We start from the raw sequence: 24,199 nt of genomic DNA on the forward strand, positions 1-24,199 counted from the left end.
GTCATCCCACCGACTTCCGTATTTAACTCAGGTGTGTTTCGAGGTGCCCGACAGGCCCGCTCAGCAGCGGCGGAAAACCTCATTGAGGTACCTAGCTGCTCGTTTACGGACCCTTAACTGCCTTTTTAACATCAGGTTTGGGCTTTAACCTGTCCCTGCGTGGGATTCACGCGCCTTGGGAACCCGGTCAGTGAAGCCCAGTGGCCTTGTGCGAGTTCGTTAAGTGACAGCTGGAAAAAACACAAATACTCACACCTTACACCTGCTTCATTGCCTCAGGGAAAGGAGCTGGCTGACACCATTTTGTGCAGAGATTTCGCTGTCAGGTGTTTGTAAGGTCATTTCTGCAACCTTGGAAGCTGCTCTCACCACATTGCTAGTCACTATCACTACATTGGAGCATTGTGCCTCTGATCTCACTTTAGATCAGCATGGATGCAGCTTATGCTGTCTCTCCTTGGACCTCAGGATCGGATCAAGATGAGCCCCAGCACCAACATCACCAGCCACAACAGTAGCCTTCTTCTCAACAACCTGATGCTCCACAGGAGAGAGAGGGTCAGTGTGGGGGTGAGCACAGGGGTGCACCATGCCGGAGGCAATACCCCAACACAGAGTATATAGGCAGAGGATGAGCTTCCTGGACATGACTGAGCAACAGTGCTTCAGAAGGCTCAGGCTATCGCACCAGGTCATCGCAGACATTTGTAGCTTGCTGGAACAAGACCTGCTGCCCAGAGGACTCGGTGGACACACCTTACCAGTGGCTGTCAAAGTCACACCGCCCTCAACTTCTTCATCTCAGGCTGCTTCCAGGGATCTGCAGCAGACATTTGCAGTATCTGGTAGTCAGCATCACCCAGGTGACCAATGCCATGCTTCACAAGTCGGCCAATTATGTAAAGTTTGCCACTGATGAAGCCGCTGTTACTGAGCGGGCGCTCAGCTTTGCGGCTCTGGTTGGCATCCCACGGGTGCAGGGCATCATCGACTGCACACATGTGGCCATCAGGGCATCCCCACATCACCCAGGAGTTTTTGTCAACCACAAGGGCTTCCACTCCCTCAATGTGCAGCTCATCTGCAACCATAAAATGATCATCATGCATGTGTGCGCCAGGTTCCTTGGCAGCTACCTTGACTCTTTTGTGCTGCGCCAGTCCACCCTCCCTCAGCTCTTCACACCTCCAAACAGACTTACCAGGCTGGCTGCTTGAAGACAAGGGCTATCCACTGAAGACGTGGGTGATGACACCGTTGAGAAGGTCAAGCAATGAGGCCAAGGAAAGAAAGACTTGCATTTTTATAGCGCTATTCATGACCACCAGACGTCGAAAAGCACTTTACAGCCAATGAAGTAGTTTTGAAGTGTAGTCATTGTTGTAATGTAGAAAAACTGTTGTAATAAGGAACATAAGAACATAAGAAATAGGAACAGGAGTAGGACATACGACCCCTCGAGCTTGCTCCGCCATTTAATACGATCATGGCTGATCCGATCATGGACTCGGGTCCACTTCCCTGCCCGCTTCCCATAACCCCTTATTCCCTTATCGGTTAAAAAACTGTCTATCTCTGTCTTAAATTTATTCAATTTCATGCAACAGCACCCCCAGGTCCCACTGTACTGCAGCACTTTGCAATTTTTCTCCATTTAATAATCATTTGCTCTTCAATTTTTTTCTGCCAAAGTGCAAAACCTCACACTTGCCAACATTATACACCAGCTGCCAAATTTTTGCTCACTCACTTAGCCTGTCTATATCCTTTTGTAGGTTTTTTGTGTCCTCCTCACACATTGCTTTTCCTCCCATCTTTGTATCATCAACAAACTTGGGAACGTTACACTTGGTCTCTTCATCCAAGTCGTTAATGTAGCTTGTAAATAGTTGGGGTCCCAGCACTGATCCCTGCGGCACCCCACTAGTTACTGATTGCCAACCCAAGAATGAACCATTTAGCCCAACTCTCTGTTTTCTGTTAGCCAATCCTCTATCCATGCTAATATATTACCCACAACCCCATGAACTTTTATCTTGTGCAGTAACCTTTTATGTGGCACTTTGTCAAATGCCTTCTGGAAGTCCAAATACACCACATCCACTGGTTCCCCTTTCTCCACCCTGTTCGTTACATCCTCAAAGAATTCCAGCAAATTTGTCAAATATGACTTCCCCTTCATAAATCCATGCTGACCGAATTTTGCTTATCGAAATGTCCTGCTACTGCTTCTTTAATAATGGACTACAACATTTTCCCAATCACAGATGTTAGGCTAACTGGTCTATAGTTTCCTGCTTTTTGTCTACCTCCTTTTTTAAATAGGGACGTTACATTTGCAGTTTTCCAATCTGCTGGGACCGCCCCAGAATCCAGGGAATTTTGGTAAATTACAACCAATGCATCCACAATCCCTGCCGCTACTTCTCTTAAGACCCTAGGATGCAAGCCATCAGGTCCAAGGGATTTATCTGCCTTTAGTCCCATTATCTTACTGAGTACCACCTCGTTAGTGATTGTGATTGTGTTAAGTTCCTCCCCCCCCGCCCCCCCCCGCCGCCCCATAGCCTCTTGCCTATCCGCTGTTGGGATATTTTTAGTGTCCTCTACAGTAAAGACTGATACAAAATATTTGTTCAGAGCTTCTGCCATCTCCATGTTCCCCATTACTAGTTCCCCGGTCTCATCCTCTAAGGGACCAACATTTTCTTTAGCCACTCTTTTCCTTTTTATATACCTGTAGAAACTCTTGCTATCTGTTTTTATATTTTGTGTTAGTTTACTTTCATAGTCTATCTTCCCTTTCTTAATCATTTTTTTAGTTGTTCTTTGGGAAGCTTTTAAAAGCCAGCAATCTTCTGTCCTCCCAGTAGTTTTGGCCACTTTGTATGCTCTTGTTTTTAATTGGATACCATCTTTTATTCCTTTAGTTAGCCACAGATGGCTATCTTTTCTTTTACACCCTTTTCTCCTCACTGGAATATATTTTTCTTGAGAGTTATGAAATATTATAATGAGTGTTATAATGACAGCCGCATGTCCACCAGATATGTCATAAAGCAAGCAATCGGTATGATGAAGATGAGCTTCAGATGCCTTGACAGATCTGGAGGAGTCCTTCAGTACGCACCAGCCAGGGTCTCCAGAAACATCATTGTATGCTGTGCGGTGCACAACATTGCACAGCAGTGAGGATTGGAGCTGGAAGAGGACCAAACGCAGAGCGCACAGTCTCTTTGGAGGAGTATGAAGAGGAAAAGGAACAGGTGGAACACGAGGAGGAGGAGCAGAAGGAGGAATCTGAGGTGGAGATGGCACACATTGCTGCCCGGGAGGCCTGGGATGGCCTCATAATGGCCCAATTTACTTAACTTGCTCCAGTGCACCCATATGGCTCCCAGATGCTCTACCAACTTCCCATCCCCATACCCAACATCACAAAGCAGTCCTACAATGATCAAGCCATTCCTGTCGCCCAAACCCCCTTTGTTCGAGGTTAATTAATGTCTCACCATTCACTCCAAGTGACAAAGCCACTTCCCAGGTAGCAGGCAAAAAATGGACAAGATTGGAAATAAATCTATTGTCATCATAAATATAAGTGAAACTTAACATTAACATTTTGTCAAACACCCATGTACATACCCTTGTGCATCTAGGATTGTGTACTTTTTCATTTCCGCATGTTTCTATGAGGTACATTCCCGGTGGCTTCAGCAGAGGTAGAGGCACGCTGCTCACTTCCCTGCTCTGACTGCTTGACACTTTTGGTGAACGTCCTCTGGGTTGTGGAGCCTGTGAGGGCCCCGCCAAAGACTGATCCTTCTGCAACTGTGCAGGGGCAGACTCGGCCATCGAGATCCTAAGGCAGCATGTGGGGATTCTGACTGAGGGGGAGGCAACGGGAGGGAAATGGGAGCGCTTTGAGAAGAGCCCCCACTTCCATGTCCCCTCTCACCATCATCCCTCTCATGGGCCACCCGCACTGCACTGCTAGCAAGGAGCTGCAGAGCACCTTGCTGCACATCAGTGGGGCGATGAATGCCCAAGTCTACATTAGTATCCTTCTTCAAGATGATGTCAATGAGTTTCTGCAATCTGTTGTTCACAGGAAACATGGCCAAACTTTCCATGGAACAGCACATCATCGCCATCGCCTGCGAGATGGTGGTGCTCATGTTGGAGATGGACTCCTCCATTCTCTGTACAGTTGTGTACATTATGGCTGCAAAAGCTGCCAGAGCATCACGCAATTGTTGCTGCTCCTCCAAGATCAGCCTCTTTCTCGATGGCCCCCCCCCCCCCCCCCCCCCCACCACCCGAGGCTCAGCACTTGCATGTAGCTGAGCAGAGCTGGGAGCATCCTGCACCCTCCGGCGAGGACTGTCCACTGCTGTCCCAGTCTCCACCACCTGCTCTTGCTCACTTGTTATACGAGAGACACCAGATTATAATACTACTCTATCTTTCACAGGACTCACCGAGGGTGTATCTGCTCTGGTGTTGGGTGCGCTTGAGTCTGCTGACAATGCACCCTCAGAGACTGGAGCTTCCTCTGAGGAGTCGTCTTCCTCCTCTGGCTGGATAATGGGTGGGGGGTGGGGGGGTTCTTGATAGGCCTGTGGGAGAGCAAAGAGATGAATTAGAAGTCTTATGATGAGGATGTGTAACGTGACCATTATGCACATGATGTCATTTCACTGGTTACTGACATCAGTCACCATATGAGTGACAGCTGTACGCCATGTGGCTGTATGAGATTTAATTCTGTCACCAGGATGTTCCCCCTCTCTCCATCTCCCACCACCAGCAGCTCTATAACTCCAGAGATTTCAAGCACCTTCTCCTCTGCTGGAGTCAAATTGGTGAATATTGGAGGGTCACCTCCAGTTCTCTGCCTCTCCCTATTGCTCTGCGCTCTCCTCCTGCAAGGTGGGAAAGAAGAGAACTTTGCGTGTGAGAGATGGAATGAGTGTAAGGACTGAATGGGCTACATCTAAAGAGGGTGACTGAGGGAGTGGTGTGCCATTGCCAAATGGCCTCTTTCTGTTCTGTTTCTTGCTATGATTGCATTTTGATGAGGATGAGTATCAGTGGTGGTTAGTCAGATAGGGATGTGAGTATGTACCTAGACAGAGAGGGATGGGTGGACCTTGCAAGGTAGGTTGGTGTGAGGAGTGTTGTGCAGGAGCAGGCTTGGGAAGGCAGAGTGATGGGGTTGGGGTGACACACACGTCAGGATGTAGACAAGTATGGCATTGCACTCACCTTTCCTGACCTTATGAGATCATTAAATCTTTTCCAGCATTGGATCCAGGACTGCCTTACGACATCCCTCCTCCATGATCTGTAGCCATGCCCTTTTAGTGTCTCTAGTTGGTCTTTTGTTTCCATCCACAGGAACAGGATATCCCTGCATGCTCTGACTCACTGGACCAGCACATCCAGGGAGGCATCAGAGAATCTTGGTGCAACGTTCTAACTGTGTGTCTCCATGACCCACATACATATCAATGAGATGCAGCAATTTGTAGCTCTCCCAAATACCTTTATCCTTCATCTCTCCTACAACAACCTTCAACTGGGATGTGTGCAAGGCTGCTTTAAATATCCGCACTGAAAACGAGTCATCAATGACATCAGCAGACCCGCTCCATTTAATTGGGCCGGAAAACCCGCATGACTGTTTCAATTGGTGCAATTGAGTTAACGCGCAGTGTCGAAAGCGCTGTTGAAATGTTCGGGATGGTGAACCGTTACAGCCTCGCACATGCCCACCCCAACGATCAGGTAAAGATTCCAGCTGCAATGTCTGCTGTCCTTGTATTGGATGAGTTTGCTCATTATCGCTTGGATTCCATATAGAAACGCACCTCCAGTTAATTGACCATGGAGTAGTAATGATGGATCCAGTGGAAAGATTCGGGTTAAACCATGCCACACTCTCAGGTAATACGATGGGAAAAGATGCCAAGAACCTAAAACAAGAGAACTGTTTTAAAAGAAATGTCTGTGCTTTTTCTGCCTCTTAAGATGCATAATTCATAATCCGGCCAATTACCGCCCCATCCGTCTACTCTCAAACATCAGCAAATTGATGGAAGGTGTCATTGACAGTGCTATCAGGTGCCACTTACTCACCAATAACCTGCTCACCGATGCTCAGTTTGGGTTCCGCCAGGACCACTCGGCTCCAGGCCTCATTACGGCCTTGTTCCAAACATGGACAAAAGAGCTGAATTCCAGAGGTGAGGTGAGAGTGATTGCTCTTGACATTAAGGCAGCATTTGACTGAGTGTGAAAAATAATGAGTCCTTCTTTTAAAAGTCGTATATAAGGAGCTCTGATAAAACTGAAGTCAGTGGGAATCAGGGGGCAAATTCTCCACTGGCTGGAGTCATACCGAGCACAAAGGATGATGGTTGTGGTGGTTGGAGGCTAATCAGCTCTGCAGGAGACCGCCCCAGGACATCGCTGCAGGAGTTCATCAGGGCAGTGTGCTAGTTCCAACCATCCTCAACTGCTTCATCAATCATGTTTCCTCCATCATAAGGTTAGAAGTGGGGATGTTCACTGATGACTGCACAGTGTTCAGTTCCATTCGCTACTCCTCAGATAATGAAGCAGTCCATACTCGCATGAAGCAAGACCTGGACAACATTAAGGTTTGGCTGATAAGTGGCAAGTAACATTCACGCCACACAAATGCCAGGTAATGACTATCTACAACACGACAAAGTCTAAGCACCTTCACATGACATTCAATGGCATTACCATCATGGAATTCCCCACCTTCAACATCCAAAGAGTCACCATTGACCAGAAACTTAACTGGATCAGCTACGTAAATACTGTGGCTACAAGAGCATGTCAGAGGCTGGGTATTCTGTGGCGAGTGCTCCATCGTACAAGTCAGGAGTGTGAGGGAATACCCTCCATTTGCCTGGAGGAGTGCAGCTCCAACAGTACTCAAGAAGCTCGACACCATCCAGGACAAAGCAGCCCGCTTGATTAGCACCCCATCGCCACCTTAAACATTCACTCCCTGCACCACTGGCGTACCATTACTGCAGTGTGTACCATCTACAAGATGCACGGCAGCAACTCGCCAAGGCTTCTTCGGCAGCACCTCCCATACCTGTGATTTCTACCACCTCGAAGGACAAGGGCAGCAGGTGCCTGGGAACACCACCACCTGCAATTTCCCCTCCAAGGCACACAGCATCCTGACTTGGAAATATATCGCCGTTCCTTCATTGTCACTGGGTCAAAATCCTGGAATTCCCTCCCTAACAACACTGTGGGAGTACCTTCATCTCACGGCATGCAGTGGTTCATGAAGACGGCTCACCACCATCTTCTGAAGAGCAATTAGGGATGGGCACTAAATGCTGGCCTTGCCAGCGACGACCACATCTACAAAAAAATTAGAAAATTGTGGTGTACAATAAAAATTCCATGCAAGAATTTTGAAAGGATTACATCTGGCCTAGGTACAATGAGTCAAGTTAAAACTTATACCACATCTAGGATGGGTTTGGATTCACACATTACTGTCAACTCCGAGACAATAAGACCATTGGACACTCGAGCAGCACACACAGCCTCTGACAATATTATCAAATTATCAAATCACAATTTTTTTTCTTGCATAATCAGTAATTACTTATTCACTTATTCAGTTATGCCATTTCCAAATCTGATTATATGCAAGGTATTGGCCATTCTAACCGGTTGTCTACACTGACATTCTCGTTGTGTGTTGTTAACAAAGCCAGGCTAAATCTCGCAGCTCACCAGCAGGGGGGAGTGTTTGCAAAGCTAAAAGCTGAAATGGATTCTGGGTTCGACAATGATTCAGTGGAAGTTTTCTTTGATCATTCTCAAAAATCCAATAAAAGTTTACATATTTGCTGAGTAATTGACACTGAAAGCAACTACATGGACTGTGCTAACATGCTTGTGGGCAACTCAAATGCATGTAAATCCCTGTTGGATACAACGACTGAATTTCCAAGGGTTTGGCATTCTCTTGTAACTCTGGTAGGACTGAATTTGAGCAGAGTTGTAGCAGGAGGTTCTAGACTTCGGCACAGACCATTTGAGTCAAACGGGCTGATTCTGTGCCTTAGATTTGATATAATTCTAAGTAAGTTATACTTTGGAATACTGTCAGTGTTACTGTGTAGGTGAACACTGCAGCCATTTATGCACGACAAGGTACTGAAAACAGCAGTGAGATAAATTATCTATTTTTGGTGCTGTGGAGAGAACAATATTAACCAGGACACTCAGATAACCCTAAATAGAGTTCACCTTAACTGGTAGATGGGGTCTTAGTTAAAAAGCTCATTCAAAAATGGCACCCCTGACAAAGAGTCCCTGGCCAAAGACCACCCTAAGTGGAGGAAGAGCATCTGGGAGGGCGCTGAGCACCTCGAGTCTCATCGCCGAGAGCATGCAGAAATCAAGCGCAGGCAGCGGAAGGAGCGTGCAGCAAACCAGACTCCCCACCCACCCCTTCCTTCAACCACTGTCTGTCCCACCTGTGACAGAGACTGTAATTCCTGTATTGGACTGTACAGTCACCTGAGAACTCACTTTTAGAGTGGAAGCAAGTCTTCCTCAATTTCGAGGGACTGCCTATGACCCTCAGTACTGCGCTGAAGTGTTAACTAGGTTCAAACTCTTAGCGAAACAACTTAATTCAACTTTAAGTTGTAATGCTGCTTGTTTTTGAGAGCTTTAGCAACCAATCAAAATTCAGAGTTGAGTGAGTTTTACCTGTTTTATACACACAAATCTAAGTCTGAGCCTTTTTTTTTATTACAACAGTGACTACACTTCAAAAAGTACTTCATTGGCTTTAAAGCGCTTTGAGACGTCCAGTGGTCGTGAAAGGCGCTATATAAATCCAAGTCTTTCTTTCTTTTACAAGCGAGACATCAGAAAACTCCTGGCGTTTCAATATCTTGGAGACCTGGCTGAACAGATTCAAGTGCCTGTCCCAAGGATCTTTCATTTCCTATTCCTCTCCAACAACATGGTTTTTGTCCAGTCAGGTGGAATTAATTTCTTGTATAAAATGGTAATACGAGAATAGCCTAGTAATAGGATATTTCAGAATGCTTGAAGCCTTTTATGTCTTTGTCACAGTGATGATGGAAAAAACATGATTGACCGAAAGTTTAATGAGATGATACAAAATGATGTCAGCGTGAAACATGTGAGATTCACAAGGCCATGGGGTTATTAAAGACATTGTAAACCAGACACTGGAGATTCAGGCAGCTATTAATATAATATTAAACACCATCCTATTCTATTATACAGCATTATGTTTGCAGAAAATTAGAAAACATAGCTTAATTCATTAGTACATTTTTCAACTGTAGAAAATGGAATTCAATACAGCTTAAGTTCAGCAATATAATTGGATAGATCAATGTTTTCTAAACCAGGATGCTGCCTCCAAGATGGGATATTGTTAGTGTAGAAAAGCTGGACAAATTTGAAAAATTAACTTTTAAAATGTTTTCTCTTTGACTTCCATTGTGTGTTGAAATTTGCTGATGGAGAGTGAAGTGTAGGTATGCACTGTGTGAGAGTGCGTGTTTTGGCTGCACTAATGTGGACTCTGGGTAGAGTGACAGTGGAACAGAAGAGATCAGATTATGCTGGGGTGCAAGAGCCAGAACTTCAATCACTGCTGCATTCATTCTTTATATCACACAGTATCAGCGTATAAGACCCAACAGCTCATATTTAACATGTGAAAAACTTTAATCTGTTGCGTGAGCTGGACCGATGGGAGACTTTACTGAATAAACCTGATTTATTTCCCATTGCCTGAGGTATACAGTAATTTGACCCCCTATCAGAGAGAATCTGACTGTGAGATGGCTTGCACTATATCCAGTGATTTTTATCTGCAATATAAGGAGCGCATTGTTCATCCCAAGTACGCTGCCTCCCAAATAATTTTGCACATAAGGTCATGTTTCAGCTGATGGGCAGCACAGACCTGACTGTAGAGGTGTCAGTTGCACTCAGTCTGAGCAGTACTGTTTGGGAGAGCTTGGATTGTAACAGACACCCAATTATAGCCGATTGAAGCCACTTTGAAACGGTAAACCACAGCGCAGCTAAAACACATCTCTGAAGACTGATGAACAATCGCCAAGCTCACACACCTACTACAACAACAACTTGCATTAATATAACACCTTTAACATCGTAAAAAGCGTCCCAAGGTGCTTCACGAGCATTATCAGACAAAATTGGACACCGAGCCACATCATGAGATATTAGGACAGGTGACCAAAAGCTTGATCAAAGAGGTAAGTTTTAAGGAGCCTCTTAAAGGAGGGGAGGTTGAAAGGTTTAGGGAGGAATTGTAGTACTTGGGGCCTGGACAGTTGAAGGCAGGGTCGCCAATGGTGGGGTGATGGAAATCAGGGATGCACAGGTGACCAGAATTGGAGGAGCGCAGATATCTTGGACAGTTGTAAAGTTGGAGGAAGCTACAGAAATAGGGAGGACTGAGGACATGAAGGGATTTGTACACAAGGATGAGAATTTTAAGTTTGAGGTGTTGCTGAACCGGGAGCCTAATTAGGTCAGCGAGCACAGGGATGATGGGTGAATGGGACTTGGTGCGAGTTAGGATACGGGCAGCAGAGTTACACCGACACTACCTTTGGTGCTGAAATCTCCTCCTGTCCACCACTGCCCGCCTGCCTTCCGTTTCCTGCCTCGACCGCAGTCTTGTCCGACAAAATTCCAAACTTTCAGACTCAAACGAGGAGGTGCCAGCTCCAAATGCTGAAGCACACAGGGCTGAGGTGGCAGACATGAAAAATCCCTGTCACGAACGCACACAGATCCTGTGTCTTGGAAGTTTCAGACCCAATCCCATGGATGCTGCAAAGGAACACATGCAGCCTCAGAAAACCCCTCATAAAAACAGGACATTTCAAACTCACACACGCAGCCAGTGTAATAGACACATAGCCATACAACCGTGTATTAACCCCTACAACTATGACAGAATTAGTACAATTAGGATGAGACCAGTGGCTGAAGGTAGTGACAGGCAGGACTTGATAATGGTCTGTATGAAGTGATGGGAAGGAATGTTAACAAATGGGCATGGTGCCAGGTCGTCTGATATTGGACAGGGGGTGAAAAGCATGAATGGAGCTAGTTCTGGAATATATAAGGAAGAGATGAGAAAACGAAGGCTGTGTCTGACGGTCGGGGTTACTCGTGTCAAAAGAGCAATGAACAGAGATGGATGTTATTGTACAGACGTGCTGAGGGAACATCACTCGACGTGCTGATGCCAGAGGCAGAACGTGTTCACATTTTATTGTAGATAGGACGCAGTGATGTAATGCCATCGTGTTAAAGGAATGTCATTTTCCCTGTAAAGATATGATGCATCTAGATTCCTGAGGGACTTCTACTGGTCTTATAGAGCGACAAAAGGGATGATGGGCCGAATTGAAATGGTAATGACAGAAGTTAGAAAAAGGTTAGTCTAGATAGGGCGTGAATGGCGGAATAATGACCAGCTGCCATTGGAGACAAAGAGGAAAAAAAACATAAGATCGGGAGGAGGGAAGGGAGCCAGAAATGGGCAGAGGTTATCTGAAATTGTTGAATTCAATGTTGAGTCCAGAAAGCTGTAAAGTGCCTAAACGAAAGATGAGGTGCTGTTCCTCGAGCTTGCGTTGAGCTTCATTGGAACAGTGTAGGAGGCCGAGGACAGAGATGTTTTGAGAGTGGAGTGGAGAATTAAAGTGACGGGGACCGGAAGCTCAGGGTCACACTTACGGACTGAACGGAGGTGCTCCGCAAAGCGGTCACCCAATCTGCGTTTGGTCTCCTCAATATAGAGGAGACCACATCGTGAGCAGAATATACAGTATACTAAATTGAAAGAAGTCCAAGTAAATCGCTGTTTCACCTGGAAGGAGTATTTGGGGCCTTGGATAGTGGGAAAGGAGGAGGTAAAAGGGCAGGTGTTGCATCTCCTGCACTTGCACGGGAAGGTGCCGTGGGAAGGGGAGGGGGTGAAGGGGTGACTGCGGGTGAAGGGGGTGTCACGGAGGGAGCGGTCCCTTCGGAATGCTGAGGGGGGGAGGGGAGGGGACGATGTGATTGATGGTGGGAATCACACTTGAGGTGGCGGAAATGACGGAGGATGATCCGCTGAGCGTGGAGGCTGGTGGGGTGAAAGGTGAGGACAAGGGGAACCCTGTCGTGGTTCTGAGAGAGAGGGGAAGGGGTGAGAGCTGAGGTGCGGGAAATAGAACGGACACGGTCGAGGGCCATGTTAACCGCGGCAGAGGGGAATCCTCGGTTGAGGAAAAAGGAAGACGTGTCAGAGGCACTAGTGTGAAAGGTGGCGTTGTCAGAGCAGATGCGACGGAGACGGAGAAACTGGGAGAATGGAATGGAGTTTTTACAGAATGCGGGGTGAGAGCAAGTGTACGATTACTTTAGGTATCAGTCTCATGGGCACTGCGCATAATTGGTTGCATTAATGATTTGATGAATAAAGAATATTAATCAGATGTCTCAATAATTCTGAGTCCTTGAACGTATTACGGGTAAGGATAAAGGTTCCTATAAACCCAAAGGCTGGCAGCTCCACTTCCGATTACTCCACCGTACACACCCGCAATAGCTGACACCCAAAATCCTTTTCACCAAATCTCAGAGGCTGTGGTGCATCACAACAGATCACTGTCGGCCTCTCAGAAATAACCCATTAGCAAGTACGCATTGCATACATATTGCACACATATGGACACATGCTTTCCAGCATAAGCTCTACCAAATTACCAAGAAAAAACATACCACAATTCATTCAAAATAACTTTTAATTTAAACACACCTTCATTTTTCTTTTCGCAAAGAACTTCGAGCCAAGTTAGGTGGCAAAACTTCTCCCATGCTTCATCTCTACAATAGAACTTCACTATTCAATTGCACACACAATCACGATCCAAAATCTAATTAAAGCGCATTACTTCATTACCAACACCACAAATAACTTTCAAGCAGCACAATCTGGAGCAATCACAGTTGCCAAGTCCATGATGTCAGCCTCAGTTCTATTTCTCCAAACCTCACCCTCTCCATCTTTAACATCTCTTGCAATCACTCACATCAACTCCACAACCAGCTCACACCTCTAACTCACTTCACCCTCCTCAAAATTTAACGAAACCTCAACCAAATTGGAGTCAGCAGCACTAACATGTACACATTTACCACTCTTTGAAGGTGGCGGGACAAGTTGAAAAGACACTTTACAACCTTCTGGACTCAACATCGAGTTCAACAATTTCAGAGCATAAACCCTGCCCATCTTTGGCTCCCTTCCCCCCCAATCTTATGTTTTTTTTTGGAGTAACTATTTGTACATTCTGCACAGAAGCGAGAATTAGGACAAATATCACCGACTCTGCCCTCTCCCTTCTCCCCTCTACCCCAGCGCAATTCCTACTAACCCTTTTCTGCGCATGTGTCCAACACCACGTTGCCTCCACTGAGCAGCCGAACGCATCCGCCAAGCCCCGAGGGCCCCGAGCCGCTCACAGCGCCGGGGAGAGAGAGAGAGCTTGTGGGGGGCAGAGAGAGCTAGTGGGGGGCAGAGAGAGCTTGAGGGGGGGGGGCAGAGAGAGAGAGAGCTTGAGGGGGGCAGAGAGAGAAAGAGCTTGTGGGGGGCAGAGAGAGCTTGAGGGGGGCAGAGAGAGAGCTTGAGGGGGGCAGAGAGAGAGAGAGAAAGCTTGAGGGGGGCAGAGAGAGCTTGAGGGGGGCAGAGAGAGAGAGAGAGCTTGCGGGGGGGAGAGAGAGCTTGTGGGGGGCAGAGAGAGCTTGAGGGGGAGAGTGAGAGTTTGGGAGGGGGAGAGAGGGGTTGGCGGGGGGCTCTCCGCTTCCTCCCCAAGCTCTCTCTCCTCCCAAGCTCTCTCTCCATGCCCCCCCAAGCTCTCCCTCCCCCCCCAAGCTCTCTCTTCCCCCCCCCAAGGTTTCTTTCCCCCCAAGTTCTCCCTCCACCCCAAGCTCTCCCTCCACTCCCCCCAAGCTCTCTCCCCCCCCAAGCTCTCTCCCCCCCCCCCAAGCTCTCTCTCCCCCACCCAAGCTCTCTCTCTCCCCCAAGTTCTCCCTCCACCCCCCCCCAAGCTCTCTCTCCATGCCCCCCCAAGCTCTCCCTCCCCCCCAAGGTCTCTTTCCCCCCAAGTTCTTCCTCCACCCCAAGCTCTCCCTCCACCCCCCCAAGCTCTCTTCCCCCCCCCCAAGCTCTCTCTCCCCCCCCCAAGCTCTCTCTCTCCCCCAAGCTCTCCCTCCACCCCCCCCCAAGCTCTCTCTCCCTCCCCCCCAAGCTCTCTCTTCCCCCCCCCCAAGGTTTCTTTCCCCCCAAGTTCTTCCTCCACCCCAAGCTCTCCCTCCACCCCCCCCCAAGCTCTCTCTCCCCCCCCAAGCTCTCTCTCCCCCCCAAACTCTCTCTCCATCCCCCCAAGCTCTCTATCCACTATCCCCGCCCCCCCCAAAGCTCTCTCTCCACCCCTCAAGCTCTCTCTCCCCCCTCAAGATCTCTCTCCACCCTTCAAGCTCTCTCTCTCACCTCCCCAAACTCTCTCTTCACCCTTCAAGCTCTCTCTCCCTCTCTCTCTCTCTCTCTCTCACCTCCCCAAGCTTTCGAAGGGGAGAGAGGGAACTCAGAGAAGATGGATCACCTTCCTCCTACCCTCTGGTGCGTGCAAGCTCGTTGCGTATGTTACAAGGGACATCGTTGGGGTGGATGAAATCCAGAAATCACGACACTGCCACTATTCCCTTCATACTCAATAAACATGTTAACAATCTGCACACAATGCCCCATCTATTGGGGTGGGTAAGGGTCTTCAGCTGGGGGAGGGATGCACTTACGCTGGGGTAAGGGACTTCGACTGGAACTTGGTGGCTTTTGGGGAGACCTATCCTCTGTAGCTTCTGAAGTCAAAGTGGATCGAATTACAAATTGGAAAGTCAGTCAGAACCTGGGCTGGCCGGCTCCTGTTACACATTCCAGAGGAACTTCAGGGTGTGGCTTATCCTCCAAGGGGACCAATCAGCAATAGGTCTGGAGAGCCAATCAGAGAAATGGCTGCATTTCAGTTAGTACAAATGGATGCATCCTTTTTTTTTCTCTTTGGCTCCAATGGCAGCTGTCATTATTCCGCCATTCACACCCTACCCAGATTAACCTTTTTCTAACTTCTGTCATTACCATTTTAATTCAGCCCGTCATCCCTATTGTCTCTCTAATCTCTCCTGCCTTCCACCCTATCACAGACCTTCCCCTTTGTTCTTTCTTCCCCTCCCCCTTTCAGTGCTTCTTAAGAACCTGTTCTTTTTGAACATTCGCCAGATCTGAGGCAGTGTCATCGACCCGAAACATTAACTCTGTTTTTCTCTCCACAGATGCTGCCTGACCCGCTGAGATTTCCAGCATTTTCTGTTTTTATTTCAGATTCCAGCATCCGCAGTGTTTTTCTTTTGATAAGGCTGTTTTTTTTTAAAAAAGCATACTGATCTTTGGCTTTCTAAGTAAGAGGCATTGAGTATAAAAGCAAGGAAGTTATGCTAAACTTTATAAATCACTGGTTAGGCCTCAGCTGGAATATTGTGGCCAATTCAGGGCACCACACTGTAGGGAGGTTGTCAAGGCCTTGGAGAGAGTGCAGAGTAGAATGGTATCAGGGAGGGACTCCAGGTATGTAGAGGGACTAGAAACATAGAAACATAGAAACATAGAAAATAGGTGCAGGAGTAGGCCATTTGGCCCTTCGAGCCTGCACCACATTCAATAGGATCATGGCTGATCATTCCCTCAGTACCCCTTTCCTGCTTTCTCCCCATATCCCTTGATCCCTTTAGCCGTAAGGGCCATACCTAACTCCCTCTTGAATATATCCAATGAACTGGCATCAACAACTCTCTGCAGTAGGGAATTCAACAGGTTAACAACTCTCTGAGTGAAGAAGTTTCTCCTCAGCTCAGTTCTAAATGGCCTACCCCTTATCCTAAGACTGTGTCCCCTGGTTCTGGACTTCCCCAACATCAGGAACATTCTTCCCGCATCGAACCTGTCCAGTCCCGTCAGAATCTTATATGTTTCTATGAGATCCCCTCTCATCCTTCGAAACTCCAATGTATAAAGGCCCAGTTGATCCAGTCTCTCCTCATATGTCAGTCCAGCCATCCCGGGAATCAGTCTGGTGAACCTTCGCTGCACTCCCTCAATAGCAAGAACGTCCTTCCTCAGATTAGGAGACCAAAACTGAACACAATATTCCAGGTGAGGCCTCACTAAGGCCCTGTACAATTGCAGTAAGACCTCCCTGCTCCTATACTAAAATCCCCTAGCTATGAAGGCCAACATACCATTTGCCTTCTTCACCGCCTGCTGTACCTGCATGTCAACTTTCAATAACTGATGAACCATGACACCCAGGTCTCACTGCACCTCCCCTTTTCCCAATCTGCCGCCATTCAGATAATATTCTGCCTTTGTGTTTTTGCCTCCAAAGTGGATAACCACACAATTATCCACATTGTACTGCATCTGCCATGCATTTGCCCACTCACCTAACCTTTCCAAGTCATCCTGCAGCCTCTTAGCATCCTCCTCACAGCTCACACTGTCACCCAGCTTAGTGTCATCTGCAAACTTGGAGATATTACACTCAATTCCTTCATCTAAATCATTGATGTATATTGTAAATAGCTGGGGTCCCAGCACTGAGTCCTGCGGCACCCCACTAGTCACTGCCTGCCATTCTGAAAAGGACCTGTTTATCCCGACTCTCTGCTTCCTGTCTGCCAACCAGTTTTCTATCCACGTCAGTACATTACCCCCAATACCATGATTTTGCACGCTAATCTCTTGTGTGGGACCTTGTCAAAAGCCTTTTGAAAGTCCAAATACACCACATCCACTGGTTCTCCCTTATCCACTCTACTAGTTAAATCCTCAAACAATTCCAGAAGATTTGTCAAGTATGATTTCCCTTTCATAAATCCATGCTGACTTGGATCGATCCTGTCACTGCTTTCCAAATGCACTGCTATTTCATCCTTAATAATTGATTCCAACATTTTCCCCACTACTGATGTCAGGCTAACCGGTCTATAATTACCTGTTTTCTCTCTCCCTCCTCTTTTAAAAAGTGGTGTTACATTAGCTACCCATAGGAACTGATCCAGAGTTGATAGACTGTTGGAAAATGATCACCCATGCATCCACTATGACCAAGCCATTCCTTTCATACTGACCCCTATTGCTGGAGGTAACGTTATGTCTCACCATTCCAAGACAGAAATGGACATGACCAGAAATTAGTGAAAATAAATAGTTTTATGTGACATAACAGTAACGGAAGATGAACAAAAACACTTCTTTAAACACGCCTATGCTCACCCTTGTGCATCTACTTATGAGTTATCTTTCTCTTTCGTGTGCTTCTACGATGTGCAACTCTTGTAGTTTCAGCAGAGGTTGAGGCAGGCTGCTCACTTCCCTGTTGCAACTGCATAAATACTCTTGGCGGATGTCCTCTGGGTTTTGGAGCCTATGAGGGCCCCGCCAAAGTCTGCTCCTCCTGTGACTGTGCAGGGGCAGACTCGGCCATCGCTGTCCGGGGAGCCATCTTGAGCTCTGACTGAGGGCGTGGCAATGGGGGAGAAGTAAGAGTGCTTTGAGATGAGCCTTCACTTGCGCTCTCACCACCATCCCTCTCATAGAAAAGCTGGGAGTATTCTCCTTTGAGTAGAGAAAGATAGGGGAAGATTTAATAGAGGTTTGTAAAATATAACTTGACTCAAAGCTCTCATGAAAGTAGATGGAGAGAAATAGTTTCCAGTGGCAGGAGGGTCAGTAACCGGGGGACACAGATTTAAGCTAATTAGGAAAAGGACCAGAGGGAGATGAGCAACTTGGGGTGAATGTGTTGGAATTAGAAACACACATATGGGCATACTTGCCAGCACGATCTGTTTCAGATTACCAAGAATTGGTGATCTCTGAAGAGGCCACATTTTACTTTGGGGAAGAAATCGCACTGCAGTAAATAAAATGTAAGTTTTTCTAAAACATTCAATGAAACTGTTTTGTTTTAGAATTGTGACGCATTAGTGTATAATGTGTCTAACAAACCGAGTGAGCAATTTTCATTCGACTTCCTTTGATTTGTAGATTGCGTTCAACAGCCCATTGTGAGCCACGGCCTGCTACTACCATGAATGTGTTTAATTTTGTCTTCTGACATGTGCACAATAGGTCACCAAAGACAGCTATTTCTGTGCACTATTTCATTTCATGTGTGTTAATAATTGATCACTTTTTTTCCTATAATAAGCAAATGTATTTTTTAGCCAGGATACTAACACTATAGTATTAAATGTCCTATTGTATTTTCTTTATTATCTGACATCAATTCAGTGAAATTGTAGTCTCCAAAATTCTAACACGGCTTTATTGCGTGAAAGTGTAATCCTTGCAGCCGATCTACTGTGGCTATACTGGTTTCTGCAATCAGACTGTGCAAGGATTTGTTCAGGTCACTTTACACCGGATGTGGAATTTATACTTTGATCCAGTTATACTGGTCTTAGTATAACTAATATATGTAAATCATCCCAGAATCCATTGAGGAACATTGGCCTCAAAATTCGGTCGCCCCTGATAATGGGCGGGCAGGGGGTCGGGCCATGCACAGCACGCGTGTTCACGTGGTCCCAGACAACATGTCAACTTTGTGCTGGGACTCATCAAAATGATTCAGGCATGCAGCCAGCGCTTCCGTGCTGCAGCAGGAGGGCGACGGCTGCGAAGCCAGGCCGCTGTTTGCAGTGCGGGCAGGCACAGCAGGAGGGGCGAAGGAGCGGCAAGAGTTTGTAGAGGGAAGTGACTGGAGCCCAGGAAGGGCGAGAGTTCGGGGCCCAGAAGAGGTGATGGTTCACGGGGCAGCACGGGCCAGCCCACACTGCGATATGCGTGCGCACTTGGTCCGTGCAGCAGAGCTGGTCTCCAGTCGTCTTAGGTGATCCTTGCCACTGGACCAAGACCTAGTTCTATCAAACCCGTGTGGTGGCTGGTGTGCAACGGCCACCACACGTTAAAAAAATCCACGCGCAGGCATCTTCCGCCCTTCATGATGTAGTTCGGGATCTGGAATATTAGGTCTTTCATTGAAACACCTGTGAACTCATCCTTTTTTGGCGTGGAAGCAAGTCATCCTCGTTTCGAGGGGCTGCCTATGATGATGATGGTGATTATTTGACTTCATGCCTGTTTTGGGGAGTCCTGATAGCAGGCGACTCTGACACCACTTAAAGGCAGCAAGCACCTCTTAAAGGAGAGGTGCACTCCAGCTGCAGCCAAGAGGGAACGGTGGCAAGACCTGCAGATTGAGTGCCCCAGGTTTTCCGATGAAGCTTTGGTTCAGGCAGTGGACAGTAGGAGGAAGGTCCTGTTTCCCCCCCACATCAGGGGGCAGAAAGCCCACCAAGCAATACCTCCGCCACAAGAGGTTGTAGAGGAGGTCAATGCCAGGAGCTTAGCTCTCAGGACATGGCTGGACACCTATAGAGCAGTCCGATTAAATATGGTGGGTGACGTACTTCTGGTTCGTACACCGGCAGCCATATTGGATGCTTAGGCACCAGTTTTGCGCCTCAAAATGGGCACGGCACCATGGAATTTCTGGGCCGTCATCTCTATACAATGTCGGTTGTTTCCTGGAAGACAAACGAATTTACTTGGTGATTATGTGGAATGAAAACTGTTATGAAATTTGTGATTACAAATCATTTGGAAATTCACTTATTGGTCTGTGGCACAGGCAGCACTCAGTGCCAGTCTAAAAGCCAAATAAAACGTGCACACCGTTATGGGTGATGATACATTATTGGTGCACTGTTAGTTATGAGACAGACCTTCATAACTCACTGTGACATTTGTAAATAATGGGTCTTATACCATCATTAAAAGAGAAACTGTAGTACAATGTTACCATTCGGTGAACTTATAGATTTTCTTCTCCCTGGAGAAAGTATGTCTGTATACACTTCCTCAGTGTGTTTATTGGAGTGAGCTACAAAAGATGACAGGTTTATTGCTGCAATGATATCACTCAGAATTTCAGTCCGTTCTGATGAAGATTACATTTGAAACATGAACCAGCCTTTTCACTTTACAGAAACTGATGGCTCTGCCGTGCATTTTCTGTTTTTTGTTTCAGATTTCTAGTGCTTTCTAGCAGTCGTGGAATAACCTAGAATCAGTAACGTGATCTTGAATTATATTACTCATTCATTGATTTGCTTCTGATATTTATTATATCTGATCTCCACTGTGCTGCAGCACAAACCATCAAATTCAATTGCTAAGCGAGGTGGAAAAGTAATGGTGACAGTCTTATCATGGTATCTGTCAAAAGATGAAAAACAAGCATTAGTGCCAATAATTTTAAGAGCGCTAGAGACAGGGAAATGCCTTGTGAAAGGGAGCAGTGTCTGACTAAGTATTGCCTAGCAACCATTGGAGTTGACACAATAACCTCCCATAGAAAAATGGAACAACACAAAAGCTTCTTTGTTTCTCTAGTTCAAGTTTTGCAGTGTCGCTATGAATTACGTAGCAATTCTTTTAAACTAAAGGAACTTTTTTTTCAACTCTGCATTTGTACTGGCTAGCTTACAGTTTTCTTGATCCCAGAAATAGTTTAGAATGCCTTAGGCTACTACCAATAGCAACAGCGTCTTTGTGACGTCCACTCGATTGCTAGAATGACAGGCATGCAGTAATGGCTGGACTAGTGCGGCAACTTGACCAGACATTTTTATTCAGTGAATCTGGAACCCTGACAATACAGATATGTTTAGAGTTGAATGATTTAATTTCATCAGTTGCAAAATGTGGAGGGTACAGCAACTCACTTTCCCCAACCAGTATCTCCTCAAAGAGAATCTCACGGGAGTTCTACCAAAGGAACACCCGCCTCGCGACCTGAGACAATGAAGTAGAGTTTTTTCAGCCTAATTCGCCTGAAATCGGCCAAATCAGCGCAAAAGATCAAGGAATTTCAAGCGCAAATTATGCCCGGTGCAAATCGAGTTTCAGCAATCCTTTGCGCTGCTTTAAAAGTTTTTAACTATTAAGGGCTCAATTCTCACTACCATTGGACGCCGTTTTTTTTGGAGCAATCGTGAATTTGCATCTTTCCTCAAAGTTTGTACGTTGGTGGCGACTGTCAGCACCGGATATCTTGTACTTCAGATTTTTTTGCGCAGATCTGGGTGAAAACTGATTCCGCGCCGTTTTTGGCCGTTTAACCAATTTTTCAGGGGGGCGCACAGCGGCCTTAAGTACCGATCAGAAAAAACCTACCTTAACTTAAGGAAATCGTCGCTGAGTATTCTTCTGAGTTTTTGGAGCGAGGGAAGAAGGCAATTTAAAACATAAATTCATGCTGATTTTTGCAGAGGGAACTCGGAAAATAACTCGGAAAGTAAATTTTTCCCACAGAATGTTTTTGAGAATGGGCAAATTGCAACGCCACCCCACCACAGAATCTCTGCCCACGGGGCTCCAGGCACAGGTCGGAGGAGTGCCGGCTGGCCGGCGGTAGGATCGCTCCCTCGGCCGGACACAAGCACAGGAGCTCAGTGCTTGGATTGCAAACCCCGCACCTCACCCCGCCCCCCCCCCCCCCCCGGGCTTCTTTCCAAGCTGACGCCGATCTCCTGTGTTTCTGTCCGGCCGAGGGAGCGATCCTGCCGACCGGCATCGGAGACGGCGCTACAGTTTTGTGCACGGCAGCAAATATTGGAATTTCAGCACAAGCTATAATTAAAATGTCGTAAATCACTGTGCATCACATCTCCATAGAGACAGAGCTTAGTGTTGAGCATGCGCAGACCAGGGTGTCGTCCTTTCTATTCCGGCATCGCCCAGCAAAGGTGTGAGTGCTTCATTAAGTGCTGTCTCACAATAACAAGAATAACAAAAGATACAATAATAATTATGGGTGCAACTCTGAGTATGCCTCATGTCATAAGGTTAATTTGCATGCATCATCCTAGGCAGTCCCTCGGAATCAAGGAAGATTTGTTTCCACTCCTGAAGTGAGTTCTTTGGTGGCTGAACAATCCAATACGAGAGCCACAGACTCTGTCACAGGTGGAACAGATAGTCGTTGAGGGAAGGGGTAGGTGGGACTGGTTTGCCGCACGCTCATTCCGCTGCCTGCACTTGATTTCTGCATGCTCTCGGCGTTGAGACTCGAAGTGCACAGTGCCCTCTCAGATGCACTTTCTCCGCTTAGGGCATTCTTTGGCCAGGGACCCCCAGGTGTCAGTGGCGATGTCGCACTTTATCAGGGAGGCTTTGAGGGTGTCCTTGTAACGTTTCCGCTGCCCACCTTTGGCTCGTTTGCCGTGAAGGAGCTCCGCATAAAGCACTTGCTTTGGGAGTCTCGTGTCTGGCATGCGAACTATGTGGCCTGCCCAGCGGAGCTGATCAAGTGTGGTCAGTGCTGGGGGGCAGTGCTGTGTGGCGAGAACAGGCTGGTGGAGGACCTTTGTCTTATGGATGTTTAGCATAGGGCCCATGCTTTCATATGTCTCAGTAAGTACGTCGACTATATCCTGGAGTTCAGCCTCAGAATGTGCGATTTGCAGGGCTTACCCTCTCTCGGTAACCTGGGCCCAGCTTCCACATTGGTGATTGATCTTCTCTTGCGAGATTGAATCATATCAGTGATCCTCTGTTCCATGGCTGTTAGTTGCAGCTTACTTGGCGCACCTCCTCCAGTTTTTGATCTTTCTCGGTTGATCTGTGACGCCTTTTTCTGCAAAGATGAAAATAGAACATTATAAGAGAAGGTCCTTCTGCTGTGGTGGCCACACACACACACACACACATATTAGTCACATTTACAAATGTAATTGCAGTGCATAAATAAAAATATTACTTACAGTAACTGCTCGGCCAAGGTCCTGCCACTTCTTTCTGACCTGCATACCGCTTCTCGGGGTCATGGCCACTGCATTAAACTCTTCTGCAACTTGGTCCCAAAGTATTGCTCATAGAGAGGGTTTCAGTTTCTTTTGTCCCATTCTTCCTTTGTTCTCAAGCACATCCCAGCTCCTCTCAATGATGTCTACCAGGGGCTCAATTTCTTCTGCTAGAAGTCTCTTGGCCCCTCCCCTTTTCCTTGTCCTTCTCCTTCTCCTTCCCTTGGATCCTTCGCTTGCAGCTAAAATTTAAATGTCCTGATCCAGCTCGATCAGCAGCAGTTCTCACAAGCTGCTGATCGAGACCAGGAAGTTCACTGTGGATGTGCGGGCACACCCGTCATGTGGAAAAAGTGATTTTTTTTTCAGGCGCATGCTCGGAGACTTTTTGGCACACACTTGAAGCTCCACCCGTAGTCTTAACTTCAGGTACCGCAGCGCCAAAATGAAAGTTTACTTTGATGAAAGGTGAAACTTTTTTTTCCGACACAATTGGGCACAAAAAAATCATCCGTTAATCCTCCTGGGCGCCAAAAATCGGCAAAGAGGAAAATTGAGCCCTAAATATTTTAATTTACTGACATCAATTTGTATTTATATAGCATCTTTAACTTAGTAAAATGTCCCGAGACACTTCACAGGAGATTTCTTTTTTAAAATTGACACCAAGCCACAAAAGGAGAAATTAGGGCAGATGACCAGAAGCTTGGTCAAAGAAGTAGGTTTTAATGAGCCTCTTAAAGGAGGATAGAGAGGCGGAAAGGTTTAGGGAGGGAATTCAAGAGCTTAGGGCCTTGGCAGCTGAAGGCCAATTGTGGAGCGATTAAAATCGGGGATGCTCAAGAGTGAAGAATTAGAGGAGCACAGATAAGAAACTGACTAATGTACACCAATTAAACTAGTAAATGTTTCTTAAAGTTATTGTTAGTTATTTAAAATCAGGTTACTCTCAGGTGGGGAACTAGACAATCTTAAAAATGATTATTTTTTGTGATAAACCCATTTCCGCCTCTCTATCCTCCTTTAAGAGGCTCATTAAAACCTACTTCTTTGACCAAGCTTCTGGTCATCTGCCCTAATTTCTCCTTTTGTGGCTTGGTGTCAATTTTAAAAAAGAAATCTCCTG

At 46.7% G+C, this 24,199-nt stretch overlaps 1 protein-coding gene across 7 annotated transcripts in view; it reads left to right on the forward strand.

Annotated features, from left to right (window-relative positions):
• LOC139276706 (protein FAM107B-like) overlaps positions 1-24,199 on the forward strand; it is a 270,434-nt gene that overhangs the window by 113,479 nt on the left and 132,756 nt on the right. Inside the window, exon 1 of one of the 7 annotated variants that reach the window (XM_070894679.1) lies at positions 7,845-8,149. The exons of 4 other annotated variants lie outside the window; for them this stretch is intronic. In XM_070894679.1, the coding sequence (XP_070750780.1) occupies positions 7,942-8,149 (208 nt within the window). In that variant the 5' untranslated portion in view covers positions 7,845-7,941. Of the gene's footprint in view, positions 1-7,844; positions 8,150-24,199 lie in introns of those variants that run through there. 2 more of the 7 variants (XM_070894680.1, XM_070894688.1) reach the window with 2 other exon arrangements.

The sequence above is a fragment of the Pristiophorus japonicus genome, chromosome 12 (assembly GCF_044704955.1).
Source record: "Pristiophorus japonicus isolate sPriJap1 chromosome 12, sPriJap1.hap1, whole genome shotgun sequence".
NCBI lineage: Eukaryota > Metazoa > Chordata > Chondrichthyes > Pristiophoridae > Pristiophorus > Pristiophorus japonicus.